At 40.5% G+C, this 25,100-nt stretch overlaps 1 protein-coding gene across 2 annotated transcripts; it reads right to left on the bottom strand.

The window, feature by feature from the left end:
• Nucleotides 1-11,514: 11,514 nt before the first annotated feature.
• NEUROD4 (neuronal differentiation 4) lies at nt 11,515-17,679 on the bottom strand. Of its 2 annotated transcripts, none has more exons than XM_075850120.1 (2): nt 17,553-17,679; nt 11,515-14,767 (listed from the first exon to the last, which is right to left on the bottom strand). In XM_075850120.1, exon 2 carries the CDS (start codon nt 14,744-14,746, stop codon nt 13,796-13,798), a length of 951 nt encoding a protein of 316 aa, XP_075706235.1. In that variant the 5' UTR covers nt 14,747-14,767; nt 17,553-17,679; the 3' UTR covers nt 11,515-13,795. The 2 variants fall into 2 exon arrangements, with proteins under 2 accessions (XP_075706235.1, XP_075706234.1); XM_075850119.1 differs by having other exon boundaries at nt 17,548-17,632.
• Nucleotides 17,680-25,100: the final 7,421 nt, after the last annotated feature.

The following is a 25,100-nucleotide window of genomic DNA, read 5'->3' as shown; positions in this document are numbered from 1 at the left end:
CCTACCAGGCACTGTAAACGCAGTAAGGCTGCGTTCACACGGGGTGGATACGCTGCATTAAAGCACGGATGCGTATCCCACCTGTGCGCCACAGGGAATTCCAGGAGAAAAACCGCACCAAACTGTGGTGCAGTTTTTCGCCCGGAATGTCTGCTGCGGAGAACTGCTGCATTAACCGGCCTGCTAGCAGGACGGCCTCCTGGGATGACGGCCTCCTGGGATGCCTGGGATGCCTGTGATTGGCTGCAGCGGCGGTCACATTTGATGAAGCGTTATCCCTGGGGGCCGGCCCTCTGACGTCATCCAGGCCGGCCTCCCGGGATGACGTTTCATCCATGTGACTGCTGCCACAGCCTGTGAATGGCTGCAGCAGCAGTCACATGGGGTGAAGCGTCATCCCAGGAGGCCGGCCTAGAGGAAGAAACACAGACTCCTAGGTAAGTATAGATAGTTTTTTCTTTTGGAGTTCCGTATTTTTCGGCACAATCGCTGCGAATCCTGCTATTTGTTGCTGGTTTTACCTCCCCGTTGAATTCAACGGGGAAAACCCGCAGCAAATATGCAGCAATTACGCAAATACAATTGACATGCTGCAGAATAAAATTCTGCACCGCAGGTCCATTTCTGAGCTGTTTTTTCCGTTTAGAATTTACGCAGCGTGTGGATAAGTTTTGTTCAATCTCATCCACTTTGCTGCTACTGTATTCTGCTGCGTTTTTTCCGTCCGCAATTCCGGACGGAAAAAATGCAGCAATTCCGCTATGTGTTGATGAGCCCAAACACAGATTTTTACTCACAGACAGCAGATGACGTCCCAGACTATGGAGTCAGACCCATAAGTGAGCCAGTCATCCCTGTGTCTGCACCTTCTTATGCAAAGTCTACTGTGACCAGCAGTCTAGCCCTAATGACAGAGATGGACTAGGGATTTGGGAATCCCCCCTACTCTTCCCCAGTCCGACCCCAGGTCCTTTTCCAACTAGCCAACTTTGTGAAGTCTGAGCTATCCATTTTAAACATCTCCTGAAATGTACCTTTCCTCAATGACTTTACCTGTCACTCTCTCACAATATATATATATATATATACATATATATATATATATATATATATATATATATATATATATATATATATATATATATATATATATATATATATATATATATATATATATATATATATATATATATATATATATATATATATACTATAGTGAACAGGCAGCACTCCAGTTTCCTCCTGGACTTCTGTTAGTTCATATGTGCTAATAAAAGTCCACATTTTGTCGCTGAAGCAGACTGAAAGGACGGTGGAGTTGGGTTACTGAGGTTTGCATTATTGTTATAGTGTAAATGCTGCTCACTTTTTCTTTTTACATAAAATGACAGCAGCTAAAAAGTTAATCTTAGATTTTATATTATGGAAATTAAGTAAGTTAAATTGTTAAAGTAAGAAAAAAAAAAAAGAATCTGTCCTGCTATAATTAAAAAAGTAATTTATGTCTAGAGATGGTGGAATCGATTTGCCAGGTGAAAGATTCGTAGCGAATCTTATTGATAAACACTTTAGAAAAAAAACGTAACATTCAATTTAATCTCTACTTATGACTACAGCCAGTAAGAGTAATTCCGTCTGTCAGCTGTGCCTAACATTAGAGGACAATCCAATTAAGATGTCACTGTTTGTGGGACTGCAGCTGAGCAGAGATCCCCTCCTATCCCATCCCAAAGGCATCTGCTCCCACTTTCCATGACAAAAGGAGCCTCTAAACAGGAGCATTTCTCCCTGCCAACATCGGCTCATTCCTTTCCCTCCAGTTCCAGCCACAGAATGTCTTTACACTGACAGTAATACGTGTGGTCATTGACACAAGCTATTACCTCCTAATATGTTAATGGTTTCCCATGAGAATAGTCTCTAATGTGATACTATATGACAGAGATGATATACATGCAGAGACAATGTCCTACCCTACATCTTGATATTTTCCAGTAACAAACTATAGGCTATTTTCACAATTAAACTACAAATCTTGTCTGATGATAATACAATAAAAAGAATTACAAATCATAAACTATGATACAAAACTTATGGATTAGAATAATAAACGATGGAACATATGGACAATATAATAGATTATATAAAGAGCTGAGTAGTAAAGGATGTAGCGGTGTAGAGTACAGGTCACTTTAGTGTTATCATAAATTGATTTGGAACCGGCAGCAAAGAATATACAAAGTATCAAATCAAACTTTAAAGGTATCACAAAGAAAAAGCAGACAAAACATATAAAAAAAATTAAAAAATTAAAAGGTGCCAGACAGGTACAGAGAAAACAAGTAGGGGGTACAGACCATGATAAACTAATCGCTCCTGAACCATCTCACAAAAAAATGCAGGTCTCTTCCATAACAGATTTGTGCTTACAAATTCATGTATACAGATAAAAATACTATCAGAATTCATGTGTAAATAGAATGATAAAAAAAAGCAATAAGTGATGAAGTAAAATAAATTCTACTTATAAACTTCAATTTAATATAAAAGCAACACAAAGTAATGCAACATTGAAGACTGCCTTGGAGAGGCAAGAGAAACAATAAAGTAGCAAAATATCACCAATGTAGGAATGGAGTAGCAAAGATGGGATGGTCCCTACAAGTCCCTTGTGTATCGCCACTAAACTGTGGCTTCCTCAAGACCTTTCTATTTGTATATTTAGTCATACATGAATTTTCTGGGTATTGTGAGCACACATCTGTTAGGGCATAGCTATTCATTTTTTGTATGGGATGGTATAAGAGGGATCAGTTTATCATGGTCTGCACCTTCTTGTTTTCTCGGTACCTGTCTGGCACCTTTTAAATGTTTTTAAGATTTTTTTTGATTATTTTCTATGGGATTCTTTAAAGTTTGATTTTATACTTTGTATTTTCTGTGCACATCTCTGTATTTTCACACACGGCTTCTTTTTGCTGCTAGTTCCATGTAAGTTTTTGGTGTTCTGTTATATTATGAAATTGCAAAATTGTAAATATCTTCTTAGGCTCTGGTCACATTTGTGTTTAGTTGTTCCGTTGCGGTTACTGGTATTTTAGATGGCAGTCTGTAGTATTTTTGCAGTAAAAATACTGGATCCACAGGTGTACCCCAATGGACTCTATGAGAGTAAATTAGATCCTTTAGGGTTTGCCAGTATCCATTTGTCATGGCTCCAGTATAAACTGTTATAGTGTGAACAGAGTCTATCTGCTTCTTATTCACTCGTGTCAGTTGTCTATTTCAAGGTGCATGCCCATTCTCAAGTCTTTGGATCTGTCACTGGAAAATTCACCTAATACCTAGTCTTACTGTACTGAAGTGTAGCATAAAATTATTAAAGCGTATTGCTTTAAGGGTATGGAGGTGCCGCTACTGAAAGCAGAACAGTTGTAGGAGCCATTCCTAGAACTGAATCTATAGAAACGTGCATAGGAGAACAGGATAATGTCCTTCCCATTCACAATGATATCGCAACTGGAAGATATGGTAAATTACTGCAACGTAGCCACTGGAGGTGATACACTGTATGTGTTACCTACACATTACACCTACAGGACCTTTTATGACATTCCATTCTAAATGTTAGGTATTAATACAGAGTTGGACCCCCATTTACAGAAAAAAACAGCTTCCATTCTTCTGGGAAGGATTCTACAAGAATTTGAAGCAGGGGCGGACATACCGCATGTGCAGCCGGTGCAGCTGCACAAGGGCCCCGCGTGGGAAGGGGGCCCGTTCAGTGGCGTAACTACCACAGTAGCAGCCGTAGCAGCTGCTACGGGGCCCGCGGCATGGGGGGGCCCGTGTCGCCCTGACAGGCACATTACATTTTATGTACCAGGCCTGGCGGCACGGGCCCCCTCATGCCTAGTAGCATCACAACACTAGGCATGAGGGGAGGGAGGGGGCGGGGGCCCGGTGATAGCCGCCACACTGCACTACCAATCGGGAGGGAGGGGGCGGGTGCCCGGGCCCGGTGATAGCCGCTACACTGCACTGCCAATCTGGCACAGATGAATAGGACAGGACGGCGATGCTGGTGGTAGGAGGAGCGCTCAGGCAGGGGAGAGGACAGGGGGCGGTGCGACGTAAGACTTCGGGCGGCTGGACAGTACAGTCAGGACTGCCGGAGAACTCATAGGATGAGCGGAGGACAGACACAGGACGAGTGGAGGACGTGCAGACTGCAGAGGACAGGTAGATGAAGTTAAAAAGTTCATGTCAGAAGGGAGAAGTTTTTATGTAGAAAAATCTGCCTCATAATTCCTTCCGGAATTTTGAGGCATATTTTGACCTGCCGGTAGAACACTTCCCGCGTTTTTCATTGCGTTTTTTTGTGGCGTTTTTTGGCCATCGGGCCGTGGGCAGGGAAACGCAGCAAAAAACGCATTTTCTGCCTGCCATTGTTGTCAATGGGAAGTCAGAGACAGAAACGCCCGAAGAAAGGGCATTGCGCTTCTTTTTCCCGCATGCGGTTTTTACTGCTCGCAGGAAAAATTTCATGGATTTCAATGGGAGGCACTTTCTGACGTTTTTCGCGAAAAAAACCTCAGTGTGAACTCCCCCTAACACAGGGGCGTAACTACTGCTATAGCAGCCGTAGCGGCTGCTACGGGGCCGCGGCATGAGGGGGCCCGCGTCACCTGCCGGCACGGGCCCCCACCTTGGCCGGAATCTCCGCTAGCTGCCGCTATGGCTGCTACAGCGCGATGCCACGGAACACTACGGCAGAGCAGGGAGTATCTCCCCGCTCTGCCATTAAACATAAGACATGTATCCCCTATCCACAGGATAGGGGATACGTGTGTGATCGCTGGCATTGATAGGGAGAACGGGGGACCGAAAGTCCCCTGAAGTTCTCCATCACAAACCTCGGACTTCCGGGGTCTGTGTCGGCAGCTCCGTAGAAATGAATGGAGCGCCGGTCACACTTGAGCTGCGCAGACACCGGAAGTCAGAGGTGAGTGATGGAGAACTTCGGGGGACTTTCGGTCCCCCGCTCTCCCTATCAATGCCAGCGATCACACATGTATCCCCTATCCTGTGGATAGGGGATACATGTCTTTTGTCTTTTCACACTGTAGGTCGCATTTTTTTGAGTGATTGGGGGTGTATGGCGTTCCCTACAGGGGGGGGGCTGTATAGCGTTCCCTACAGGGGGGGGCTGTAAGGCGTTCCCTACAGGGGGGGCTGTATAGCGTTCCCTACAGGGGGGGCTGTATAGCGTTCCCTACAGGGGGGTCTGTATGGCGTTCCCTAAAGGGGGGTCTGTATGGCGTTCCCTACAGGGGGGGGCTGTATGACTTTCCCTACAGACCCCCCCTGTAGGGAACGCCATACAGAACCCCTGTAGATAACGCCATACAGACCCCACTGTAGATAACGCCATAAAGTCCCCCCTGTAGATAACACCATACAGCCCCCTGTAGATAACGCCATACAGCCCCCCTGTAGATAACGCCATACAGCCCCCTCTGTAGATAGCGCCATACAGTCCCCCCTGTAGATAGCGCCATACAGTCCCCCCTGTAGATAGCGCCATACAGTCCCCCCTGTAGATAGCGCCATACAGTCCCCCCTGTAGATAGCGCCATACAGTCCCCCCTGTAGATAGCGCCATACAGTCCCCCCTGTAGATAGCGCCATACAGTCCCCCCTGTAGATAGCGCCATACAGACCCCCCTGTAGATAGCGCCATACAGACCCCTCTGTAGATAGCGCCATACAGTCCCCCCTGTAGATAACGCCATACAGCCCCCTCTGTTGATAGCGCCATACAGTCCCCCCTGTAGATAACGCCATACAGCCCCCTCTGTAGATATCTTGAGATTCAGTCCTGCTTGATAGGTAACAGTGCAGTAAGCTAAGCATGATAAGATCATCTAAATTATTGCATCTCAGTTGCATGAGTGCTTTGTGTTATATTCAATGATTCAATTTAACCTAAGTCTCTAAATGTGGGCAAAGAAAATAAAAAAACTATACTCACCTCCTCCCTCGCCTCCGTTCACCCGCCGCAGCCCCCATCCTCCTGTCTCGGTCTGTGTTACAAGTGTACAAGGCTGCACTGGTGACGCGCTGCCGATGGCACGTGACCGCTGCTGCCAATAACTCCTCATTGGTGTGCTGCTGAGGACAGTAGTTCCACAGCAAATCGCTGTTGAGGGCATTGATTGGCTGCAGCGGTCATGTGCCATCGACCGCGCGTCACCACAGCAGCTTTGTAAACACAGAAAGGGATAGGGGCTGCGGAGGGGGAACGGAGGCGCCGGAGGAGGTGAGTATAGGTTTTTCATTTTCTTTGCCCACATTTAGGGACTTAGTTTAGATAAGAATTTAACCCGGAAAAAAATGTGTTACTTGTGTTCTAAACTGGTAATAAAATGTACAATATAAATCTTCCTTCATAATTTTTATTAGTAAGGTTTATTTTTATATGCATATATATGTTTAGGTAACTTTGTCGGTATTGGGGGGGGGGCGGGGGGGCCCTGGCACATTATCTGCACAGGGGCCTTTTGCAGTCTGTGTCCGCCACTGATTTGAAGGGTGTCTGTGGGAATTTTTGCCCATTCATGCAGTAGGGAATTTGTGAGGTCAGACACTGATGTTAGATGAGAGGGCCTGGCTCGCAATCTCTGTTCTAGTTCATCCCAAAGGTGTACGATGGGGTTGAAGTCAGGACTCTGTGAAGACTAGTCAAGGTATTTCCCACCATGCTCACCCAAACCATAACTTTATGGACCTTGCTTTGTGGACTGGGGAACAAAAAAGGGCCCTCCCCAAACTATTCCCACAAACTTTGCAGCATACAATTGTCCAAAATGTCTTGGTATGCCGGAGCATTAAGATTTCCCATCACTGGACCTAAGGGGCCTAGGTCAACCTCTAAATAACAACCCCAGAACATTATCCCTCCTCCACCAAACTTTACAGTTGGCACAATGCAGTCAATCCTGGCATTCACCAACCCAGACTCGTCCATCAGACTGCTGGATAGAGAAAGGTGATGCACTCCACAGAACACGTTTCCACTGCTCCTGACTCCAGTGGCGGCGGCTTTACACCACTACATCTGACACTTGGCATTGTGCTTGGTGATGTAAGGCTTGCGTGCAGCTGCTAGAATATTGAAAGCCATGCCATAAAGCTATCAGTGCACCGTTTTTGTGCGGATGTTAAAGGGGTATTCCGGTTATAACAAGTTACCCCCTATCCGTAGGGTAGGGGGTAACTTGCTGATCGTTGATTGTCCGACTGCTGGGACCCCCATCGTTTACGAGAACGGCGAGCCCATATCCCTCATTTGAACCAAGCGGCAGGTTGCTCATACGCACTGCCGCTCCATTCTTTCTCTACGGCAGTGCTGGAAATAGCTAAACGCTGTACTTGGCTATCTCTGGCGGATTCTCGTAAACTGTGGGGGTCCGAGCTGTTGGACACCCACCAATCAGCAGGTTACACCTTACCCTATGGATAAGGGGTGACTTGTTGTAACCGGAATACCCCTTCAATGCCAGAGGATGTTTATAACTGCAGTTATTGAGTCAGCAGAGCATTGTCGACTTTTATGCATTGTGCGCCTCAGCACTCAGCGACCCCATTCTGTAATTTTAAGTGGTCACCACTTCGTGGCTGAGTTGCTGTGGTTCCGAAACACTTCCACTTTGTAATAATATCACTCACAGTTGATCGCGTAATATCTAGGAGGGAAGAAATTTCACTAACTGATTTGTTGTAACGGTGACATCCTATTACAGGATCACGCTGGAATTCAGTGAGCTCCTTAGAATGACCCATTCTTTCACAAATGTTTGTATAGACAGACTGCATGGAGAGGTGCTGGGTTTTATACACCTGAGGCAATGGGGCCGAATGAAACACCTAAATGCAATGATTAACAGATGTGTCTCAATACTTTTGTCCCTATAGTTTATAATGTATATTTTCGAAAACTGGTGCAGAGGAGGTATGGGGAAGTTGCTCATGGCAACCATTCAGACTCCAGATTTTTCATGGACCCTTTTGAAAATGAAGGCAGCAATGGGCAACTACTTCACTTTTCCTTTGCACCAGATTTGATACATCTCCCTTAGGCCCCATGCACACGACCGTAAAAAACCTCCGTTTTTGCGGACCGCAATTGCGGTCCGCAAAAACGGAGCCATTCACTTTCATTGAACACTGACACCTTTCCGTAGCACTACGGAAGGGTGTCAGTGCCGTGGAAATGTTCCGGGAATTATGGAACATGTCCGTTCTTTCGCATTTTGCGGGCCGTGCTCCAATACTTTGTATGGGAGCACGGCCCGAAAATGCGGCTGTCAGCGGCCGGCCGTGCCCGCGATCGCGGGCCTTGATTGAGGGCACGGTCGTGTGCATGGGGCCTTACAGTCTATGAAGATTTTCTAATGGGATTATCTTATGTAGAGAAAGTTTATTTACCTGGGCACATAATGTTCCCAAGCTTTGTACCATGCGATATGACTCAATTCAGTTTCCAAGCACTGGTACAGATACAAGGGCGACAGTGTTTGTTAACATGGTGAACACATAATACATGCCTAGATCCCTATTTACTCATTCTTTGTGGACATTCTTGGTTGCCGAGCTGAAGCTGACAGTATGTTACGAAGATTGTCTACATCCTGCATTCAGTTAAACACAGTTACAAAATAGCCTAGTTTGTCCTTCTGAAGGAGAATATTTTTTTACAACAGAAAAAAGGCTAGCTTCCTATCCACAACTTATTTCCTCATTGCCTGAAAGCATAACACACATACAGTAGACCTTGCACGTTTCAAAAGTCATTCTCCTCAGGAGTCAGGGCTAGCTCCTCTCCTAAGCTATTTTCTAGCTCTATCCCTCTCTTTGAACCCGATGCACCCATTTAAATTGGTATTTTTCACTGCTGCCTTTTTAGCAGCTACGTTGGTTAATCCTAACGTCAATTCAATAAGCAAAATATGAGTGCAGCTAAAGCAGCTAGCGCACGCTTTATTAGTTGTGTTTAGATTTGTGAGGATATACCCTTAAGTGGATCAGTGAAAGTTATCTTGAAGTTAGATTTTAATGTAACAAGAGAATAAAATGCACCAAAAATGTATTTATTGCCTATTGTACATTGGTTTATTTGGTACAGGCAAATAATCCCGTAAACACTTGCCTTATGTTATGTTGTCTTGCCATATGTTGGGATTGCACAATTGTGAAGAGATTAAGCACTACATATGTGTTTCTATAGATCCTGCAAATAATGACAGTAAGTGTCACATCACTGGTTATGGCTCCATTGAGATTAATAAGCTTCTGTGCCCATCCAATCTTACCTATGGAAACTCCACTACGATTACGAGGCTCATAAGTGTGAAAGGTGTCCAGTAGAGATGGTAGAAAGATTCTCCAAGATTTGCAGCAAGTCTGAGTGATTTGCTTTTTTGGAGAATCAATGGAGAAGGCAATTTGCTCATATTCAGTGCCTAGCCGTATACTAAGAACTGGGACCTCTTCATTTAGGGGGACCCCTAGTTATAAATGTGCTCTGTTCTATAGACATTGCAGGTGTTTATCTGTAATATCTTTTTCCCGTTGCTTCACAGCAAATACGAATACATATCAGACATGTTCCTAGGCATGCAATTTATTTCTCAAATCACATATCTTTCTTAAATTATTGAAAACAAGTAATTTGCTGTAGATACCCATTGTAAATGACTAAATTCCCATATTATATGAAACATAGATTTAGTCCATCCACTTTACATGACAGACACAATGGGTAAAATCTATCAACCTTTCTACAACAGTTTTCTGGCGTAGAAAAATCACAAAAGAACCAAAAAGTCTCAAATTTCAGTGCACATTACGACTTTTGATCTTTTTGCGCCGCCCCCGCCAATGTTAAGGAAAGAGGGCGTGACTTTTGAAAGCGTCGCATATAAGGGCCGGATGCTGCTTTTGTATAAGCCGCGCTGGAGTGATGAGGGAGTCGAGGGTGGGAAGAGGAGTGGTGAGGTGAGTATGTGGAGGGGAATGGATGGCAATTTCATTCATTTAAGGGTGGATTCACACGAACGTGTATTGGGTCCGTGCGGGCCGCGTGGTTTTCACGCGCCACGCACAGACCTTTCCAACGCTATGGGGCAGTACAGAGAGTCTGTGCTTTTTGCGCAGCGTTTGTCCGCTGCGCAAAAAGCGCGACATGGTCAATATCTCCGCGTATTTCGCACATCACGCACCCATTGAAGTCAATGGGTGCGTGAAAACCACGCAGGTCGCACGGAAGCACTTCCGTGCGAACTGCCTGTTTCGCGCACCAGCTGTCAAAAGGATGAATGTAAACAGAAAAGCACCACGTGCTTTTCTGTTTACAAACATCCAAACGGAGTGTCTTTGAGATGAGTGAACCCGGACAACCGAACCGAACTTCACCGGGTTCGGCCGAACTCGTTTTGGCCGAACCCGGCAAAAAAATTTCCGGTACGCGAAGTCAGGAGATAGTCACTGTCCAGGGTGCTGAAAGAGTTAAACTGTTTCAGCACCCTGGACAGTGACTTCCGATCCCAATATACATGAACGTGTAAAAAAAAAAAGAAGTTCTGACTTACCGAGAACTCCCGGCTTCTTCCTCCAGTCTGACCTCCCGGGATGACAATTCAGTCCAAGTGACAGCTCCAGCCAATCACAGGCCAAGCACAGGCTGCAGCGGTCACATGGACTGCGGCATCATCCAGGGAGGTGGGGCCGGATGTCAAGAGAGGCGCGTCACCAAGTACGCGTCACCAAGGCAACGAGGGAAGTTCTCGGTAAGTATGAACTTTTTCTTTTATTTTAACAGGTTTCTCGATATTGTGATGGGCATTCACTGTCGAGGGTGCTGAAAGAGTTAACTGCAGATCAGTTAACTCTTTCAGCACCCTGGACAGTGACTGACGTCGAGTAGACTCATCTCTATGATGGCGGCTGCGCGAAAATCACGCAGCCGCGCATCATACACGGATGACACACGGAGCTGTCAAGTGGTTTTTGCGCGCGCAAAACTCAGCGTTTTTTTGCACGCGCAAAAACGCAACGTTCGTCTGAATAAGCCCTTAGGCTGACATATAAAATGCCAGTCTAAATTGCCCCTATTGTTTTCAGAGAGGAAACCCTATTCACACACATCAGAAAAACTCTGCATGTTTTTTAGGGCATGCTGTGGATTTTCGAGTTCGCTGCATGCTCTATATGGGGCATATTGTGCCAGATTTTTGCAGAGGATTTGAATTAAGTCCAATGCTTGCTGTATTTTCCTGATATTACATGTTATTTTAATTGTGATAGTAGCATATCATGATGACAGATCTGTGTGGGAGACAATCAGCTGGCACCTGGCAGTTACCCAAGCTAGCTTAATAGCAGCACTGATGGCACTGGAACAAATACCCTATGTTCACATAGCAAAAATAGCACAAAAATAATAGCATATAACCACGTTAAACAAGTTTCACGACTTTATTGGTGTCAAAAATGCTTTTTAAGTTCTTTACAAAAGAATAAAACTTTTCCAATATCCAGTATAAAACATAAGTCTCAGGAATAGTCTTTGTGACTAGTTTCATCCCTAAGAATAACAATATTCGCATGTATATCTAATGTAATTTAGACAAAATATAATGCATTATTCTAATTGGGTAGGAGCAGAAGGTTATAAAATGGCACAGCTTGCAAGAACAGAGAGAAGATGACGAGTGGGAACATAATGTTGCACTGTAGATAGAAAAATGTACAAGGAATAGAGGAAACAATAATACAAATTGCATAGTGTCAGTAATATGTGTTCACATCTATTCTTTTTAAGGTCTAAGCTACAAAGGCCAGTTTTTAAAAATGTTGTCTTTCTACTAAAATAGTTTTGAAACCTGTTTTTGGCTCTGGGACTTGTTACATTGGGGAATGACGATCACGCGATTGTGATTACAATCAAATGATCAGTTCAATATCCCAAGTGCAGTAGACAATGTTTGTTATTTTTTACCTTATTATAATTTATATAGATTTATTTCAGTTTTTTTCTTGAATAATTATTGGATTTTCATACAGTACAAGTGATTTCTCCCAAACTGCAAGACAAATTCTTAATATTCACCCAGCAATTGCTGAATTACATCATTTTTTAACTACAATAATAAAATAACTATGCAACCTAGACGAAGACCATTTAGGCCACATTTAAGCGTCCGCATTACTGCTGTTGTACTTGGACCTCCTGCGGTTTCTATTGAACCAAAATGAGAACGTAGAACGGTATGGTGATCTTAGTTCGGTTTACTAGAACTGTGGAAGGTCCAGGTATTGCAGCCATAATACAGATGCTAAAACGTGGCTGCATTACAGCCATCTGAAACCGTCCCTAGAGGCATTTGTTACATGTTCTGTCCATATTTTGTATGACGATTTTAGAAAGAAACATCAATACCCAGTTCCCAATACTGTGCTCAAGTTGTGTTTCACTCCTGCAAATTTTACTTACGTTAATAGTAAAACATAGAACATATATGACTGGACTTAGAAAGTAATTTATGAATCCTTAATATACTATAAAACCTTCATTCAATATTTTAATCTCTAGATTGTATTGGATGAATAGGTTAGAAGGAAATCACACACCATGCAAAAATAAATTAAAATAAATAATATAAATTAAACATAAAATTCATAAATAAAAATGGAACAGAATACATACAAAACATACAAAACAATAATATCAAAGAAGGCATATTTAAATCAACAAATGGGTTTCGCTTCTAATTTTAGACATCATTTAACCAAACATTGTACCAAAATAAATAAAAAAATAAATAGATGTGCTTAACTTTTAAGTTGTGTTGGGTTGAACCATTGGTTTGTTGTTTTCTGTTTTTTATCATTATGCTACGTGGTTGCTGGTACAGTGAATATACAGCATTTATGTAAATGATTAGGCTCTGTTCACGCTGCCATCGTCCATTCTTAACAAAGTCATGACCAATATGGAAGATCCATTTTTAAATGAATTGTATTCACTTATAATGGGGTCTGTCAGGTTTCCATTAGGGTTGCTGTGTTTGTAATGGACAGAATAGTGTTGCTGGCTGTGCTATTTTGGCTGTCTAAAACACTGGAGTCCAGAGAGAAGTAAACAATGCCTATGTGAACAGAGCCTTAGATGTCAAAAGGTGCCAATGGAATGGATTTATAAATTGTAATTTTTCCACACAACAAAGTGCAATTCAGTTATTTTGTGCAAAGACTGAGTGTTATGTCCTATGATTTCATCACAAATTAATTGCAATAGTAAAATCAATGTTACAATGTTGTCTGGTCCTCATTTAGGACTGTTTTATCATTAGCTTAAGCCTAAATATTCTCTGCTAACTAGGAATGAAAAGGGACATTAGAATTTATTAAATGTACCTTAATTGTTGAATTTTGTGCAGATGTATGACATCAGAATAGCTAAGTATTGTAATCCCTGTACAAGGATGCCATACAATGTCTTCAATTTCATATTGGCTATAGGCCATACAGAGATAGCAAATATGTTAAACAAAAATACAAAAGATACCCAGATTTATGGATACAGTAGCAATAACTTCTAAGTATAGTAAAGAGTCAGAGGCAGTTTGAGGTGATGGTGGCTTTCTATTATGTCTGAAAGTTGAAGATAAAAGTTCTGGCTTTTTCGTACTTATATAAAGTCAAGTTACAGGTTTCATTCTACTGAGAAAATTTACTCAGTAAAAATGGTATGGTGTGGATATGCTTCATAGGCCATTTCAATGGGTATTTCATATCTGGGAACAGCAGTTTGAAAGTGTGAGCCATGACCATGAGAACCACTAAGCCCAAGAGAAGGATAATGTGATCGAAAAGGATAGGATTTGTCCAAATCTGGCGATCCGTTTTGTTTCAAGGTAAAGTTGCCAGTAATGCTTAGTGGAGGAGTAAGGGCACCATCATAAGGAGGAGTGGTACAATTTAAGGTATGGTTCACCATTGGGTCCACAACAGTTTTAAAGGTTGGGGGTTTCAAGTGCAAGTGGTGGGCTTCAATATTACCATATGGAGGACTTGGCAGGCCAGGAGACTGGTAACTGTAAGCATGAGAAGTAAGTGATGAGTCACACATACTTGATTTATCTTCATGTTTTTCCAAGAACATGGGCTGTGGTCCTAATTGTAGACAGCCAGCTACCAGATTGCTGGTGGGCTGTGAGAGTCCTTTACAGAGCATTTCCAGAAACCCTTTCCCTTCTGCAGTTTGTCCTTGATCCAGGACCTCAGATAATGCCCAAATGTAATTTCTAGCGAGTCTGAGGGTCTCAATCTTGGACAACTTTTGTGTTTTTGAGTAGCAAGGCATTACCCGTCTCAGGCTATCCAGTGCATCATTTAGTCCATGCATTCTTGAGCGCTCCCTGGCATTAGCTTTTACCCTCCGCACACGGAACCTCTCAAGCCTCGCCTTGGTCATCTTCTTTTTCTTTGGACCTCTTTTCTTTGGCTTTTCTCCATCCTCCTCTTCTTCTTCATCGTCTTCTCCATCAATGCTCCCATGTTCCTCATGACTGAGACCTGATAACATGTCATATGCAGACTGTCCTTGACTGGTTTCATTCATCTCATCCTGAGAACTAAGAGCCTCATCCATCCACCCATGAACACTAACCATCTCTGACATGTCAGCAGTCTGATATGACTCCTGCAATAAATGACAAACCAATATAACTTTATTATAATCTAGTAAAACTCATTGGTGTATAATGAAGCATTTGTATACCATATATAAAAAAAATGACATTTGCATATTCTAATATACTAGGTAAACATTTTTTAATCTGTCTCCCTTTCTTTATCTCTATTCTTATCAACAGATCCCTTTTATAAAATATGCCAATATATGTTAGTGTATTAGTATAATGATGCTTCCCATACACACTAATAAAGAAATATTCCATTCCATAAGAGTGAATATTAAAAATATATAATGTACTTGCTATAATGTTATGTAATATTATTGCTACCCAATGAAACACTTTTACTATAACACCATGCTTAAAGTTATTCCTTCTCTATGCATCCTAAAGAGGTTTTTTTGGTTTTTTTTTTCCAACATATTCTGTTAGTGAATTATTTCTTCAGAAGTGTCACTTATGGTTCATGCTGCGTGCTCTACGTAAGCGGAGCATGTCTTGTCTCTTTGGTTGCTGCATTCAATTTGGGCAGGCTTGCTGTAAAGCTCCAATGAAAGGATCATATCAACAAGGCTGCCCCAACAGAGTATGGGGGAGCCTAGAAGACAGAGCACATGCTTTATCTAGATTTTTACAACTTATTGAAAGTGTTTAACATGGGCCACAAAATATGATGGGATTTATTGAGGAATATATATATATATATATATATATATATAACCTCTGTATATATACATAAAGCCTCTGTTCATTCATTATAGATATTTCTAACAATAAATTATGTATCTATGGATCTAGCCAAGTTTATCTTGACTGATATCACACAACAAAAGCCATTGGAAATCCATTAAAAAGTCAATTTAAAATGACTTGACACTGTATATTTAATGAGTTAAAAGTCAAGATACAGATGGCTACATCTGTATGGTGACAATCTGTTCCATAGGTCTGACAACTTTAAAATAGTTTTTACATGTTATTTCTACAACAGTTGTATCTACCAGCAGTCATCAAATAATTTACCATATGGATCAATGCAAAAATACCCCTGTTATAATGTATGCTGCTATTGGACAAGGATAATATTGGATAACTATCAGATTGTTCATATAAGCAGTGATACATTTTTTCTTTTTTTTACTATGCCCACAAACCTACTTATATTATTGAAAAAGTTCAATTCTGCTATAGAGTAAAAGTTATAGCTAGGTGATTGTTAGTTATTCACCTAAATTCTGATATATGTCAGAAAAGGATAAATAGTGGTACTGTTAGATAACTAGCATCTCTGTGTCACGCACGGGACAATAACCAAGTAGTAGATTACTTTTTATGTTATGAAATGGGGTGCAGTAGAAATTTTAATTACTGGCTTATCCCATCTATGGTCTGCATGCTACCTCAGTGTTGTCTCTGTTAATTCTATTTTAAAAGCTTCTAACCTTTGTCATCAACCTTATATGAAAAGTTAACAGTTCCGAACCGACACTAACATATTAGAGAATGGCATACATAGAATGGCCATAATGTATGCTAATCATCAGAATGACTTCTTATACAAGAGGTAGAATTCAGGTAATAAACTGTCAGGACTGCAGATAAATCAAATTGCCCTACCTGCTTATATGCAGGTCTTCCTTTCTTTATTCTATGGTGGGGTTTATTCTATTACTGCTCCCACGTCTAAAGTGAGGCAATTGTTATTTATGCAATTCCCAAATATATTAGTGTACGCTCACCTAAATGAAACTACATATTAAGTTCCTTTTCCTGGGGCAAAGATTCAGGTTGCTGCCCTAGACCTGCATTTAAATACCCTGACCAAGGTAGAGTGGCTGGTTGACACCCCATTAGCGCCTAACACCCCTCTTAGCTACCCTTCTGATGTGCCTTCTCTCGGCTAGCTTCTCCGATGTTCTAAAGACTTTCTGTTTCTTATCAGTGTTTTGTGTCATATCCTTATGGACTGTAGTAACACTTGGAGTTAACTCTTAATCCAATAGCAATATCACCTTGACGTATTGGTAATCATCAGGTCTACCTTAGAGCCAAATTCTGTGCAATTTCTAAAATCTGTAGGGACAAACTAATAGAATTGGATTCTAAAACTGCCTTATATAGTGTTGAAGAAAAAATACTACAATAACTTGAAAACCCCTTAAGTGTCTGTTTGATATGTCACTGCACTCTATGGTCATAGCTAACTGCATCAAGTACTGCACAGTTTACAGTGGAACTTGCTTAAATTGATGTATAGCTCAAAACATTTTTTGTTCTCCTTCATTATTGATTTAATATATTACTATAAATAAAAAATGTATATGAATTCTACTTTACCTAATTATACATGTTAAAGATATTCTTTGATGAACAACCATTAGTATATTAATCAATGAAATCTATGGCATACTGAAGTTCTCTAATGCCACACTTTAAGTGTATAAGCGCATATATATGTATGTATGTATATATATATATATATATATATATATATATATATATACATATATATATATATATATATATATATATATATATATATATATATATATATATATATATATATATATATATATATATATATATATATATATATATGCAGCAGGTAGACAATAGAGTATTCTGGAGAAACATCTTCATAGTCACCAAAGTCGATTGGATGGTAAATAATAATGATGATAATAATAATAATAATAATATTAATAATAATAATAATAATAATAATAATATACAGCATTGTATGCAGTATAAAAAACAACAACCTTTAAGGACAATAATTATATTTTACCTTACCCTTTTGTAGAAAGTTGAAGACTTGCAGCTTTCTCTAGAAGTGCTTGGCTTAGGAAGATGCTTTCTCCTGAGTGAGTTCAGGCTCAGGGAAAGCTGGACAGCTCCCTTCTGACTGGCTGCTGCTCCAGAGTGTGGGACCACTGTAGCCTCACATCCCCTTCCCCTTTACTAAGGTTGTATCTAAGCCCAGCCCCTCTCAGGAGGCTGAGCTCCAGGTTTTGGTGGTCCTGTCTTTTCCACTGCAGCTCTTAACCCTTGCCTTGCTACTACCTTTAGTAACATCTGTGCTGAAGGACAGTTCAGATGTAGTTCTATTGCTGTAAATGTTAGCACCAAACAAACATTATAGATTTGTCAAAGTTTAACTCATTATTATGTGATTGAAAAAAGGCAAAAATTATTTGTATACATGATCATCATAAGTCTGTATTGTCGGGGATCACATATAGAAGGTCTTTATATGAGTACAATAAATCAATAAGAAAATGTAACGGACAAAATGTTGGTTAATTGTTAATTATAATCATTTCATCGGGACATGTGTCATTAAAGATAATGATAACTGTGATTTACATTGGTTGCGTAAGATGCTTTCTTCTGATAAACTTGATGTAATTATAATATAGTTACAATAGAGATAGTGTTTCTTCTATTATAATAAAAAAACAAGCAGATAAATAGAATAGGATTGATATGAATATAGAATTCTATTATATATCATTATATCGTTTGCGTCTTAGGACCTCCTCGTAGAAACGGTAAACTTGTTGGTAGTATTTTTTTTATTGGTCTGAACTTATCTTCATCATTAACCTGTAACCCCACTTTTCTCTATTATGAGCCTATATCTCTTGATGAGTTTAGCATGAAGCCTCTGGGAATTTCTCCTGTCCTATGAGCTTATTATTAAAATGTTCTGCTTATAAAGGGAGTTTTGCTGATAATAATTCTCTAATATGTTAGAGAATTACTATATATGCAATTTACTGAAATAAACAAAATGTTCATCAATTTGAATCTACTGCAAATGTTGATCCTAGTGAATTAATTCTACTATTTTTATAGTTTAGAGACTCTAAAAATGTTATTATCCAATGACTGTAGTTAAAAAATTCAAAATTACATGCACTTAAATGGGTATTTCCAATAAAGACAATTATTATGTACAGTATTTACAGGATATGTCATTAATATCTGAAATCAGTCGGTCCCACCTCTTGAACCGGCAGATCCGGGATTAAAATCTAGGGGAGGGCAGAAAAACAGCAAATTCAGTTTTATTTGGCCACACCTCTCACTACTTTCTTAAAGGGTAACTAAACTTTCAACAAACTTCTGACATGTCATAGTGACATGTCAGAAGTTCTGATCGATGGGGGTCCAAACACTTAGAGACCCTCCGATCGCTAAAATGAAGCTGCAGAAGCACTCGGGTGAGTGCTGAGCCGCTTGGTTTCTGTATGGCTTTTCTCAGAAAGCCGATGTAGCAGTGTAGGCGCGCAACAGAAAGTCTATGGGCCCGTACACCGCTACGCCGGCTTTCCGAAAAAAAACAAGCCAAATCAGTGGGGGTCTCGGCTTTCCGAAAAAAACAAAACACAATCAGTGGGGGTCTCAGTGCTCAGAGCCCCACCGATAAAAACTTCTGACATGTCACTATAACATGTCAGAAGTTTGTTGAAAGTTTAGTTACACTTTAAATATGTAAACAAAATCATCAATACAAGAAGGAAAATAAAACATAGAAACACCTAATCACACGGTCACTTTTTAATTCAGGGACAGGTTTATACTACCACTATACAAGCACCAGTATAACCAATAATATCGCTCTACAATGACCATGTAGTGGTCAGATACTATTTTCACATTGGTGGGCCAACAGAGTATGATCACGCTGCAGAGCATATACGAGAATACAGTACTGAACAGATGCAGTTATAGGCAGAGTACATAACAATTAAAGAGGAATTAATTTGTAGTGTTACAAAATGTCAGCATGTAGGTCAAGCTGTATTCATACATTTCCAGGAGGAATAACAGAGGAACACTCCAACCCAAAGTTCTAAGTTAAGATGCTCCATAATTGTTATTTCATGGGGAATACAATTGTTTACTAAAACAGGCATGTCATGAGAGCCAACAGAGTCGCAAAAACTGGTCCATAACCGTTATGACGGCTTCTCCTGACCACTGCAGAGTTTGCAGCCCAGACATCTTTTTTCCCCTCGTTTCTGCAGCCATCCTTAGCCTCTATAGCAACACAAATTAATTCAGACCCCAGATCAGATCTAGAAATGAATTTAGATTCCAGACCAGACCCCGAAATTAAGACTCCATACTAGACCCCTCTGTATATACGTACTGTCCTTGCTCCTGGTCTTCTCTACAGCGCCAGGCACCGCTACAAACCGGCAGCGTCAGGTCATTGTTTGTGCTACTTTATACGCTGGTCGGTGTCAGGACCCAGTGCAGCAGCTCCCAAAGCTGAAGAGAAGCCCGAGAGCAGGGAAGGTAAGTTTATCAGCCATCATCTTGTGGATAAATCCAAAAGATAGGGGACGATTAAAAGAAAGGACTGCAAGCCATTTTTGCAGTGTGTAAACTTGGCCTAAAGAGTTTCTCACCCCTTTGTGTCAGACCATCCATTAGTTGGCCATTGCACACAAGGCAGATGTCAAAACCCTATGCCAATCTCAAAATATCCTGTTCAAGTAAGCACCCTGCCTATATTTCCTCTGCCCTGTCCTCTCTTCACGTCTTTTGCGTATAATTTATTTGGTCTATAAATAACATTACATAGGAATTAGCCATTGACAAATATCTGGGACATATGTGGTCAAATATAGACGGTTGCAAGACAGGAAAAATAGTGGTGTTGTCATTGGTAACCAATTAGATGCCTGCCTTGCTTTTATTTTTTGTCTTTCTTAGGAAAGTGACTATTTTGTTTGCACTGGTAGTTGCACCCAGCCCTCTTGGTACGTCTAGTATTTGGTTTGGGCAGTTCAGTAAAGCTACTGAGGATCCATTAGAGGGCCATTATGGGTAATTGATGTCTGACTCTACCTGTTGAGTATGAGACAGAGTGGAGATTGGGAATCATAGTGAAGAACCAGAGAACTCCATTTGATATTCATTGTTAGCTTCCATCTTTCCTATTGAGGAGAAGAGGGGTTGAAGCAGGATTACCTAAAATCACAGAGAATATAGGAGACATGAGGGCCGGATTGGAGACACTTTTTAATAACCCTAAATTTTAAATTCCCTGCCATTGCCCCATGGGAGTCACCAGTAGAATACCTATCAATGTACTCACAGACTGCCACAATGTCTATCAGTACAGAATGACTTGTAGTGTGAACAGTGCTGTGGGAGAACACAGGCTGCTACAAACAGCACCTTACCCAAAGCCCAGCAGGGATATTCTTGAAAATTCTCCAGTTTGTAAAGAGTGTGATTCCAATAATAACATCATGATAGAGAATTCTATATTTATGCTATTTCCTAATATCAATATTAAAGTGATTCCAAACTATTATACCTGCCCTTCCTAATACTTTCGTTTTACTTATAACTAAAATATGTGATCGCAAGCCAAATATAGTAGAAGTAGAACATAAGGAACTGAGATTTTCATCCAAACTTATAGATAAGCCGTATCAAATTGTATAATTACAAATAGGAGTAATATTACAGATAAGAATGATTAAGGCTTGGCTCACAAATCTCCCGATAGACTTTCATTAGCCAGACATATGCCAAGGTTGTCTTCTTAGTAGACATTTGGCTGGTGTGCATCGGTTTCTCAGCTGTACTGAAGAGCACAGTCAATTTCTAATTCAACTATATGCAAAGAAATAACGCACAACACACAGTATTAATGGGAGTCAATAGCAGACATATGCAGCTGTATAGGAAAACCGTTGCATAAGTCACATGTTCCCACCAAACGTAATTTTCAAACATGGTGTGAACCTAGCCTTAGAGTGTTTTTACGCTGTTTCCAGGTGTTATTAATGCATAATGCTACAAATCTTTCTAAATCATCACCTCTTGAGATCTGCTGTCCTTTTTTATATTACCACAAATACATTGGAATTACTAGTTTTTTAATTGTGGATGGAGAATAGCAATAAATTCATTAGAAATTACAATTGATTAAATCAAGTCACTGAGCATGACCCCATGTAATAAGCATTTGGAAAAAAACATGTTTAGCTCCATAAATCTCTCTCTCTACTTTAAACTTTGAGCAGATGGTTGCAACAGGTTCATTTTTCCAGCTTCACATGACGGCAACAATGGGGCAATGGAGGTGACTATGGAGAAGAGGGGTCTGCAAGAAAACAGCCTGCAGTGTTACGACAGAGGCTTTTTCACCCAACTGGTGGAAGAGAACATATGGAACTGCTATTACTCGTGCGTTCTGTCTAACAAGTCAGCCTGTCTTCCCTTTGTCTCACTTGCCTGTGTTTCTGCTCGTGCCTCTCATCTAAGTCCTATTGTCCTAAGGCAGTCACATCTGTTCCATGGCTGTGTCTGCCGCAACATTTCTGAATTAAGTGCCCAGTCTTTACAAGTCCTTTATCTGCCACTTCCCCAACTCTAAATGCAGGCATGTGACACTATTTGCATCTGAACTCCCAATACGGCCCATTGCCAACTCTCTTTCCTCTCGGTAGAATTCACGACAGTTCCTTAGTGCAGTTCTATTACTCTGTTGCTAGTTTGAATTATGATACTGTAGACACTTGTTAAAGACGTCAGGACTCTCAGGGTTTACGTTGGCTGTGATATAAATCAAAATGTCAACTCTCTTTCAGATCAGGAACATATTTCACTAAAATAAATAAAATAGTACATAGGTCCTTTAAGTTGGACTCTTCTGTTATGATGTTGAAAATTCTGTTCCGCTGTATTTCAGCAAGTTGACAACCATGCAGGTCTCACAGGAGTTGTCACCCAGCTTTCCCAGACTCCTCAATGGCAAATCTGCCTAGTAATGTGCTAAGACATGCGCTTCTCTATATTCCTTTTATTGTCTAGATAGACTTGCTGTTGAGCAGTTTATCAAGCCATGTGGTATCTGGAATTGTGGCCTTATTGGTTATCACTCTGCTTTCTGAGGAAAATATATAACTAGAAAACGGCTCAAACTTCAAATTCACAGCTTGCCATAAGAACTGAAGAAGTGACATTTACCTGCTGGACTAATTAGGGCACGTTCAGACGTGGCAGAGTTTTTCAGCTGCAAATGTTGGTGCAGATCTGGGGCAATTACGCAACGAATCTGCACCAACATTTGCATATTTGACAGGTAATTCAGACGTTGCAGATATCACAGCGGACTTGCCAAAGATTTCAGTTTTTGCATTGCAAAGGCTGAAATCCGCAGTGAAATTCCACTTCTTCTCCGCCACAGACAGTGCATGCTGCAGAGGGAAAATTATGTACCGCAGCCTATGGTCCGCAGCAGAGTTTTCCGCAACATCTGAACTAACTTTCCAAATAATTTATAGAAGCAAATGTAAAAAACGGCCGCTGGAGAATTCCACTGCAATTCCGCCATGTCTGAATGTGCCCTTATAAGTCAATAGAATGTGTCAGGATCCGTCACAAAAGGGAACGGTCATAACCGTCATGGCTCTGATAATAATGGAAGTTATAAGTGGATGGAGAAGAAATATATATTTATAGAGCAGCTCCTAGAAAAATGTGTTAAAGATAAACTATAGTGTGGAGACACTTTAAAAGAGGAAATTAGGGAATTCCATAAAAATAAAGAGAAGAAAGCAAGTTAAAGTGCAGAAATTTTGCCTGACATTATCATTACAGATCCTCATGTCAGACGCTATTGTGTAGCCTCAACAAACCAGCCATATAAAATATTATGTATGGTGGGCCCTTACATCAAGTTAGGGAGAAAGACAAACAGTTTTTGTTATATTAATACAATCAGTAGATTCAGTGTAATCCATCTTCTGATCATAAGCCTATGGGAAAAATATTCTGCAATGCAAGAAATGGAGAAATCAGTCTGATTTGCGGAATATTTTCCTTATTGTACAATGTACAGTTTGCTACAAGACATATATACTCCACGTGTGACTGCATAATGAATGAATGTATGAACAATTAACCCTTATTGTAATGACTACGAGGTGAACCTACACTTATATATTTGGGAATCATATATGTACAGTACAACACTTCCCAAATGTACCCTTTTATGAGCAGCCCAGCCCATATCTGTCACTCCATAGACTGAATATAGGCTGCCAGAAATGGCAGCCTGCATTGTGACAGGGTACCTGTTGTTATTGCATCAATCCCCACCCATAAAGGGAGCTATTGTACTGAACTAAGAGGCACGTTATAGAATTGCTATATATGCATATATACATTTCTGTTTATCTTCGCTTCACCACAGGTAAACCAATAATTAGTCCAATGAAAACATAGTAAAAGTCGACTACATAGGTAAAACTCCTGCAAACACTGAGACAAGGGGCATATGCAGACGTATAATTTGTCTTTTAGTCTATATACTATATTAGGTAATTGCGTGTTAGTGCTTTGTGAATCTGTGTCATTATTAGTGGAAACTCATGTGTGGTGCCCCTGTTGCTTTGTCAATGCCCCTTACCCCTAGTCTGATCAGAAGGTATTGCTTTGCTAAAGGCTTCTCAGGGGAATGCAAATTGAAAGCGGCCCATCTGTCAGCTTTTAGGATTTCAACCGTCCCTGCATCATCTCCACACTCCCTCCCTCCTTCTCCTGCCTCCCACTTCTCAATTGCTATGTTCTTCTCATTAACCTTTCCAGTTATGTGTTCCCAACAAAAGGAGGGATCTGGGGTTGTTGGCTTACGATCTGATCACCACTAGAGACTTGAATTAGATAATAAAAGGAGGAGTTCTATAGGGAACCAGCTTATTCACTGAAGTGCTAGATTTCAATGAGACTTGAGGAACACGATAACAAATGGAATATTTGGTGCTGTGCTGGTTACATTGCCCCATGTTATATATGTATATTATAAATGGATATTTACAGGCAGATTTCAGGTCAATCAGACTAATATTAATATCTGAACAATTCAGATGGCCATTTACAGATACAGATACGTTGTTAGAATAGAACCAATTTCTACAGGAAAAACATTATTCTCATCTTTTCTTATGTTATAAAATAAAACCCTCTTATTCCCTATAATGGGAATATTCTTCAGATAGTTTTCAGATGGACGTTTACACGCTACTAATGGTAATTATCACACCAAATTTATTAAGCAAGCAATATTTCCCAACATATGAATGATTTTCTATAGAAAAAGTCATGCATATCATGGTAAATATTTTGTGTGTTCCTATTTTAAAAATAGTTAGGAAGTTTATATTATCAATGCCAAATATAAGGCCAGCTTTATGAACCTCTATATACACTGATATTTGTCTAATTGGTCAATCTGGGTTAACAGGTGTCGATTTTTCATAATGAGCGCCGATGATGAAAAAGTCGATTGGCTTTTGTTGACAGGACCTT

This window comes from Rhinoderma darwinii, chromosome 2, assembly GCF_050947455.1.
Source record: "Rhinoderma darwinii isolate aRhiDar2 chromosome 2, aRhiDar2.hap1, whole genome shotgun sequence".
NCBI lineage: Eukaryota > Metazoa > Chordata > Amphibia > Anura > Rhinodermatidae > Rhinoderma > Rhinoderma darwinii.
The sequence above is the reverse complement of the archived record's forward strand: the minus strand, read 5'-3'. Positions and strand labels throughout refer to the sequence as shown.

Coding starts and splice junctions, on each gene's coding strand:
- NEUROD4 (XM_075850120.1), bottom strand. CDS start 14,746: ATGTCAGAGATGGTTAGTGTTCATGGGTGGATGGATGAGGCTCTTAGT.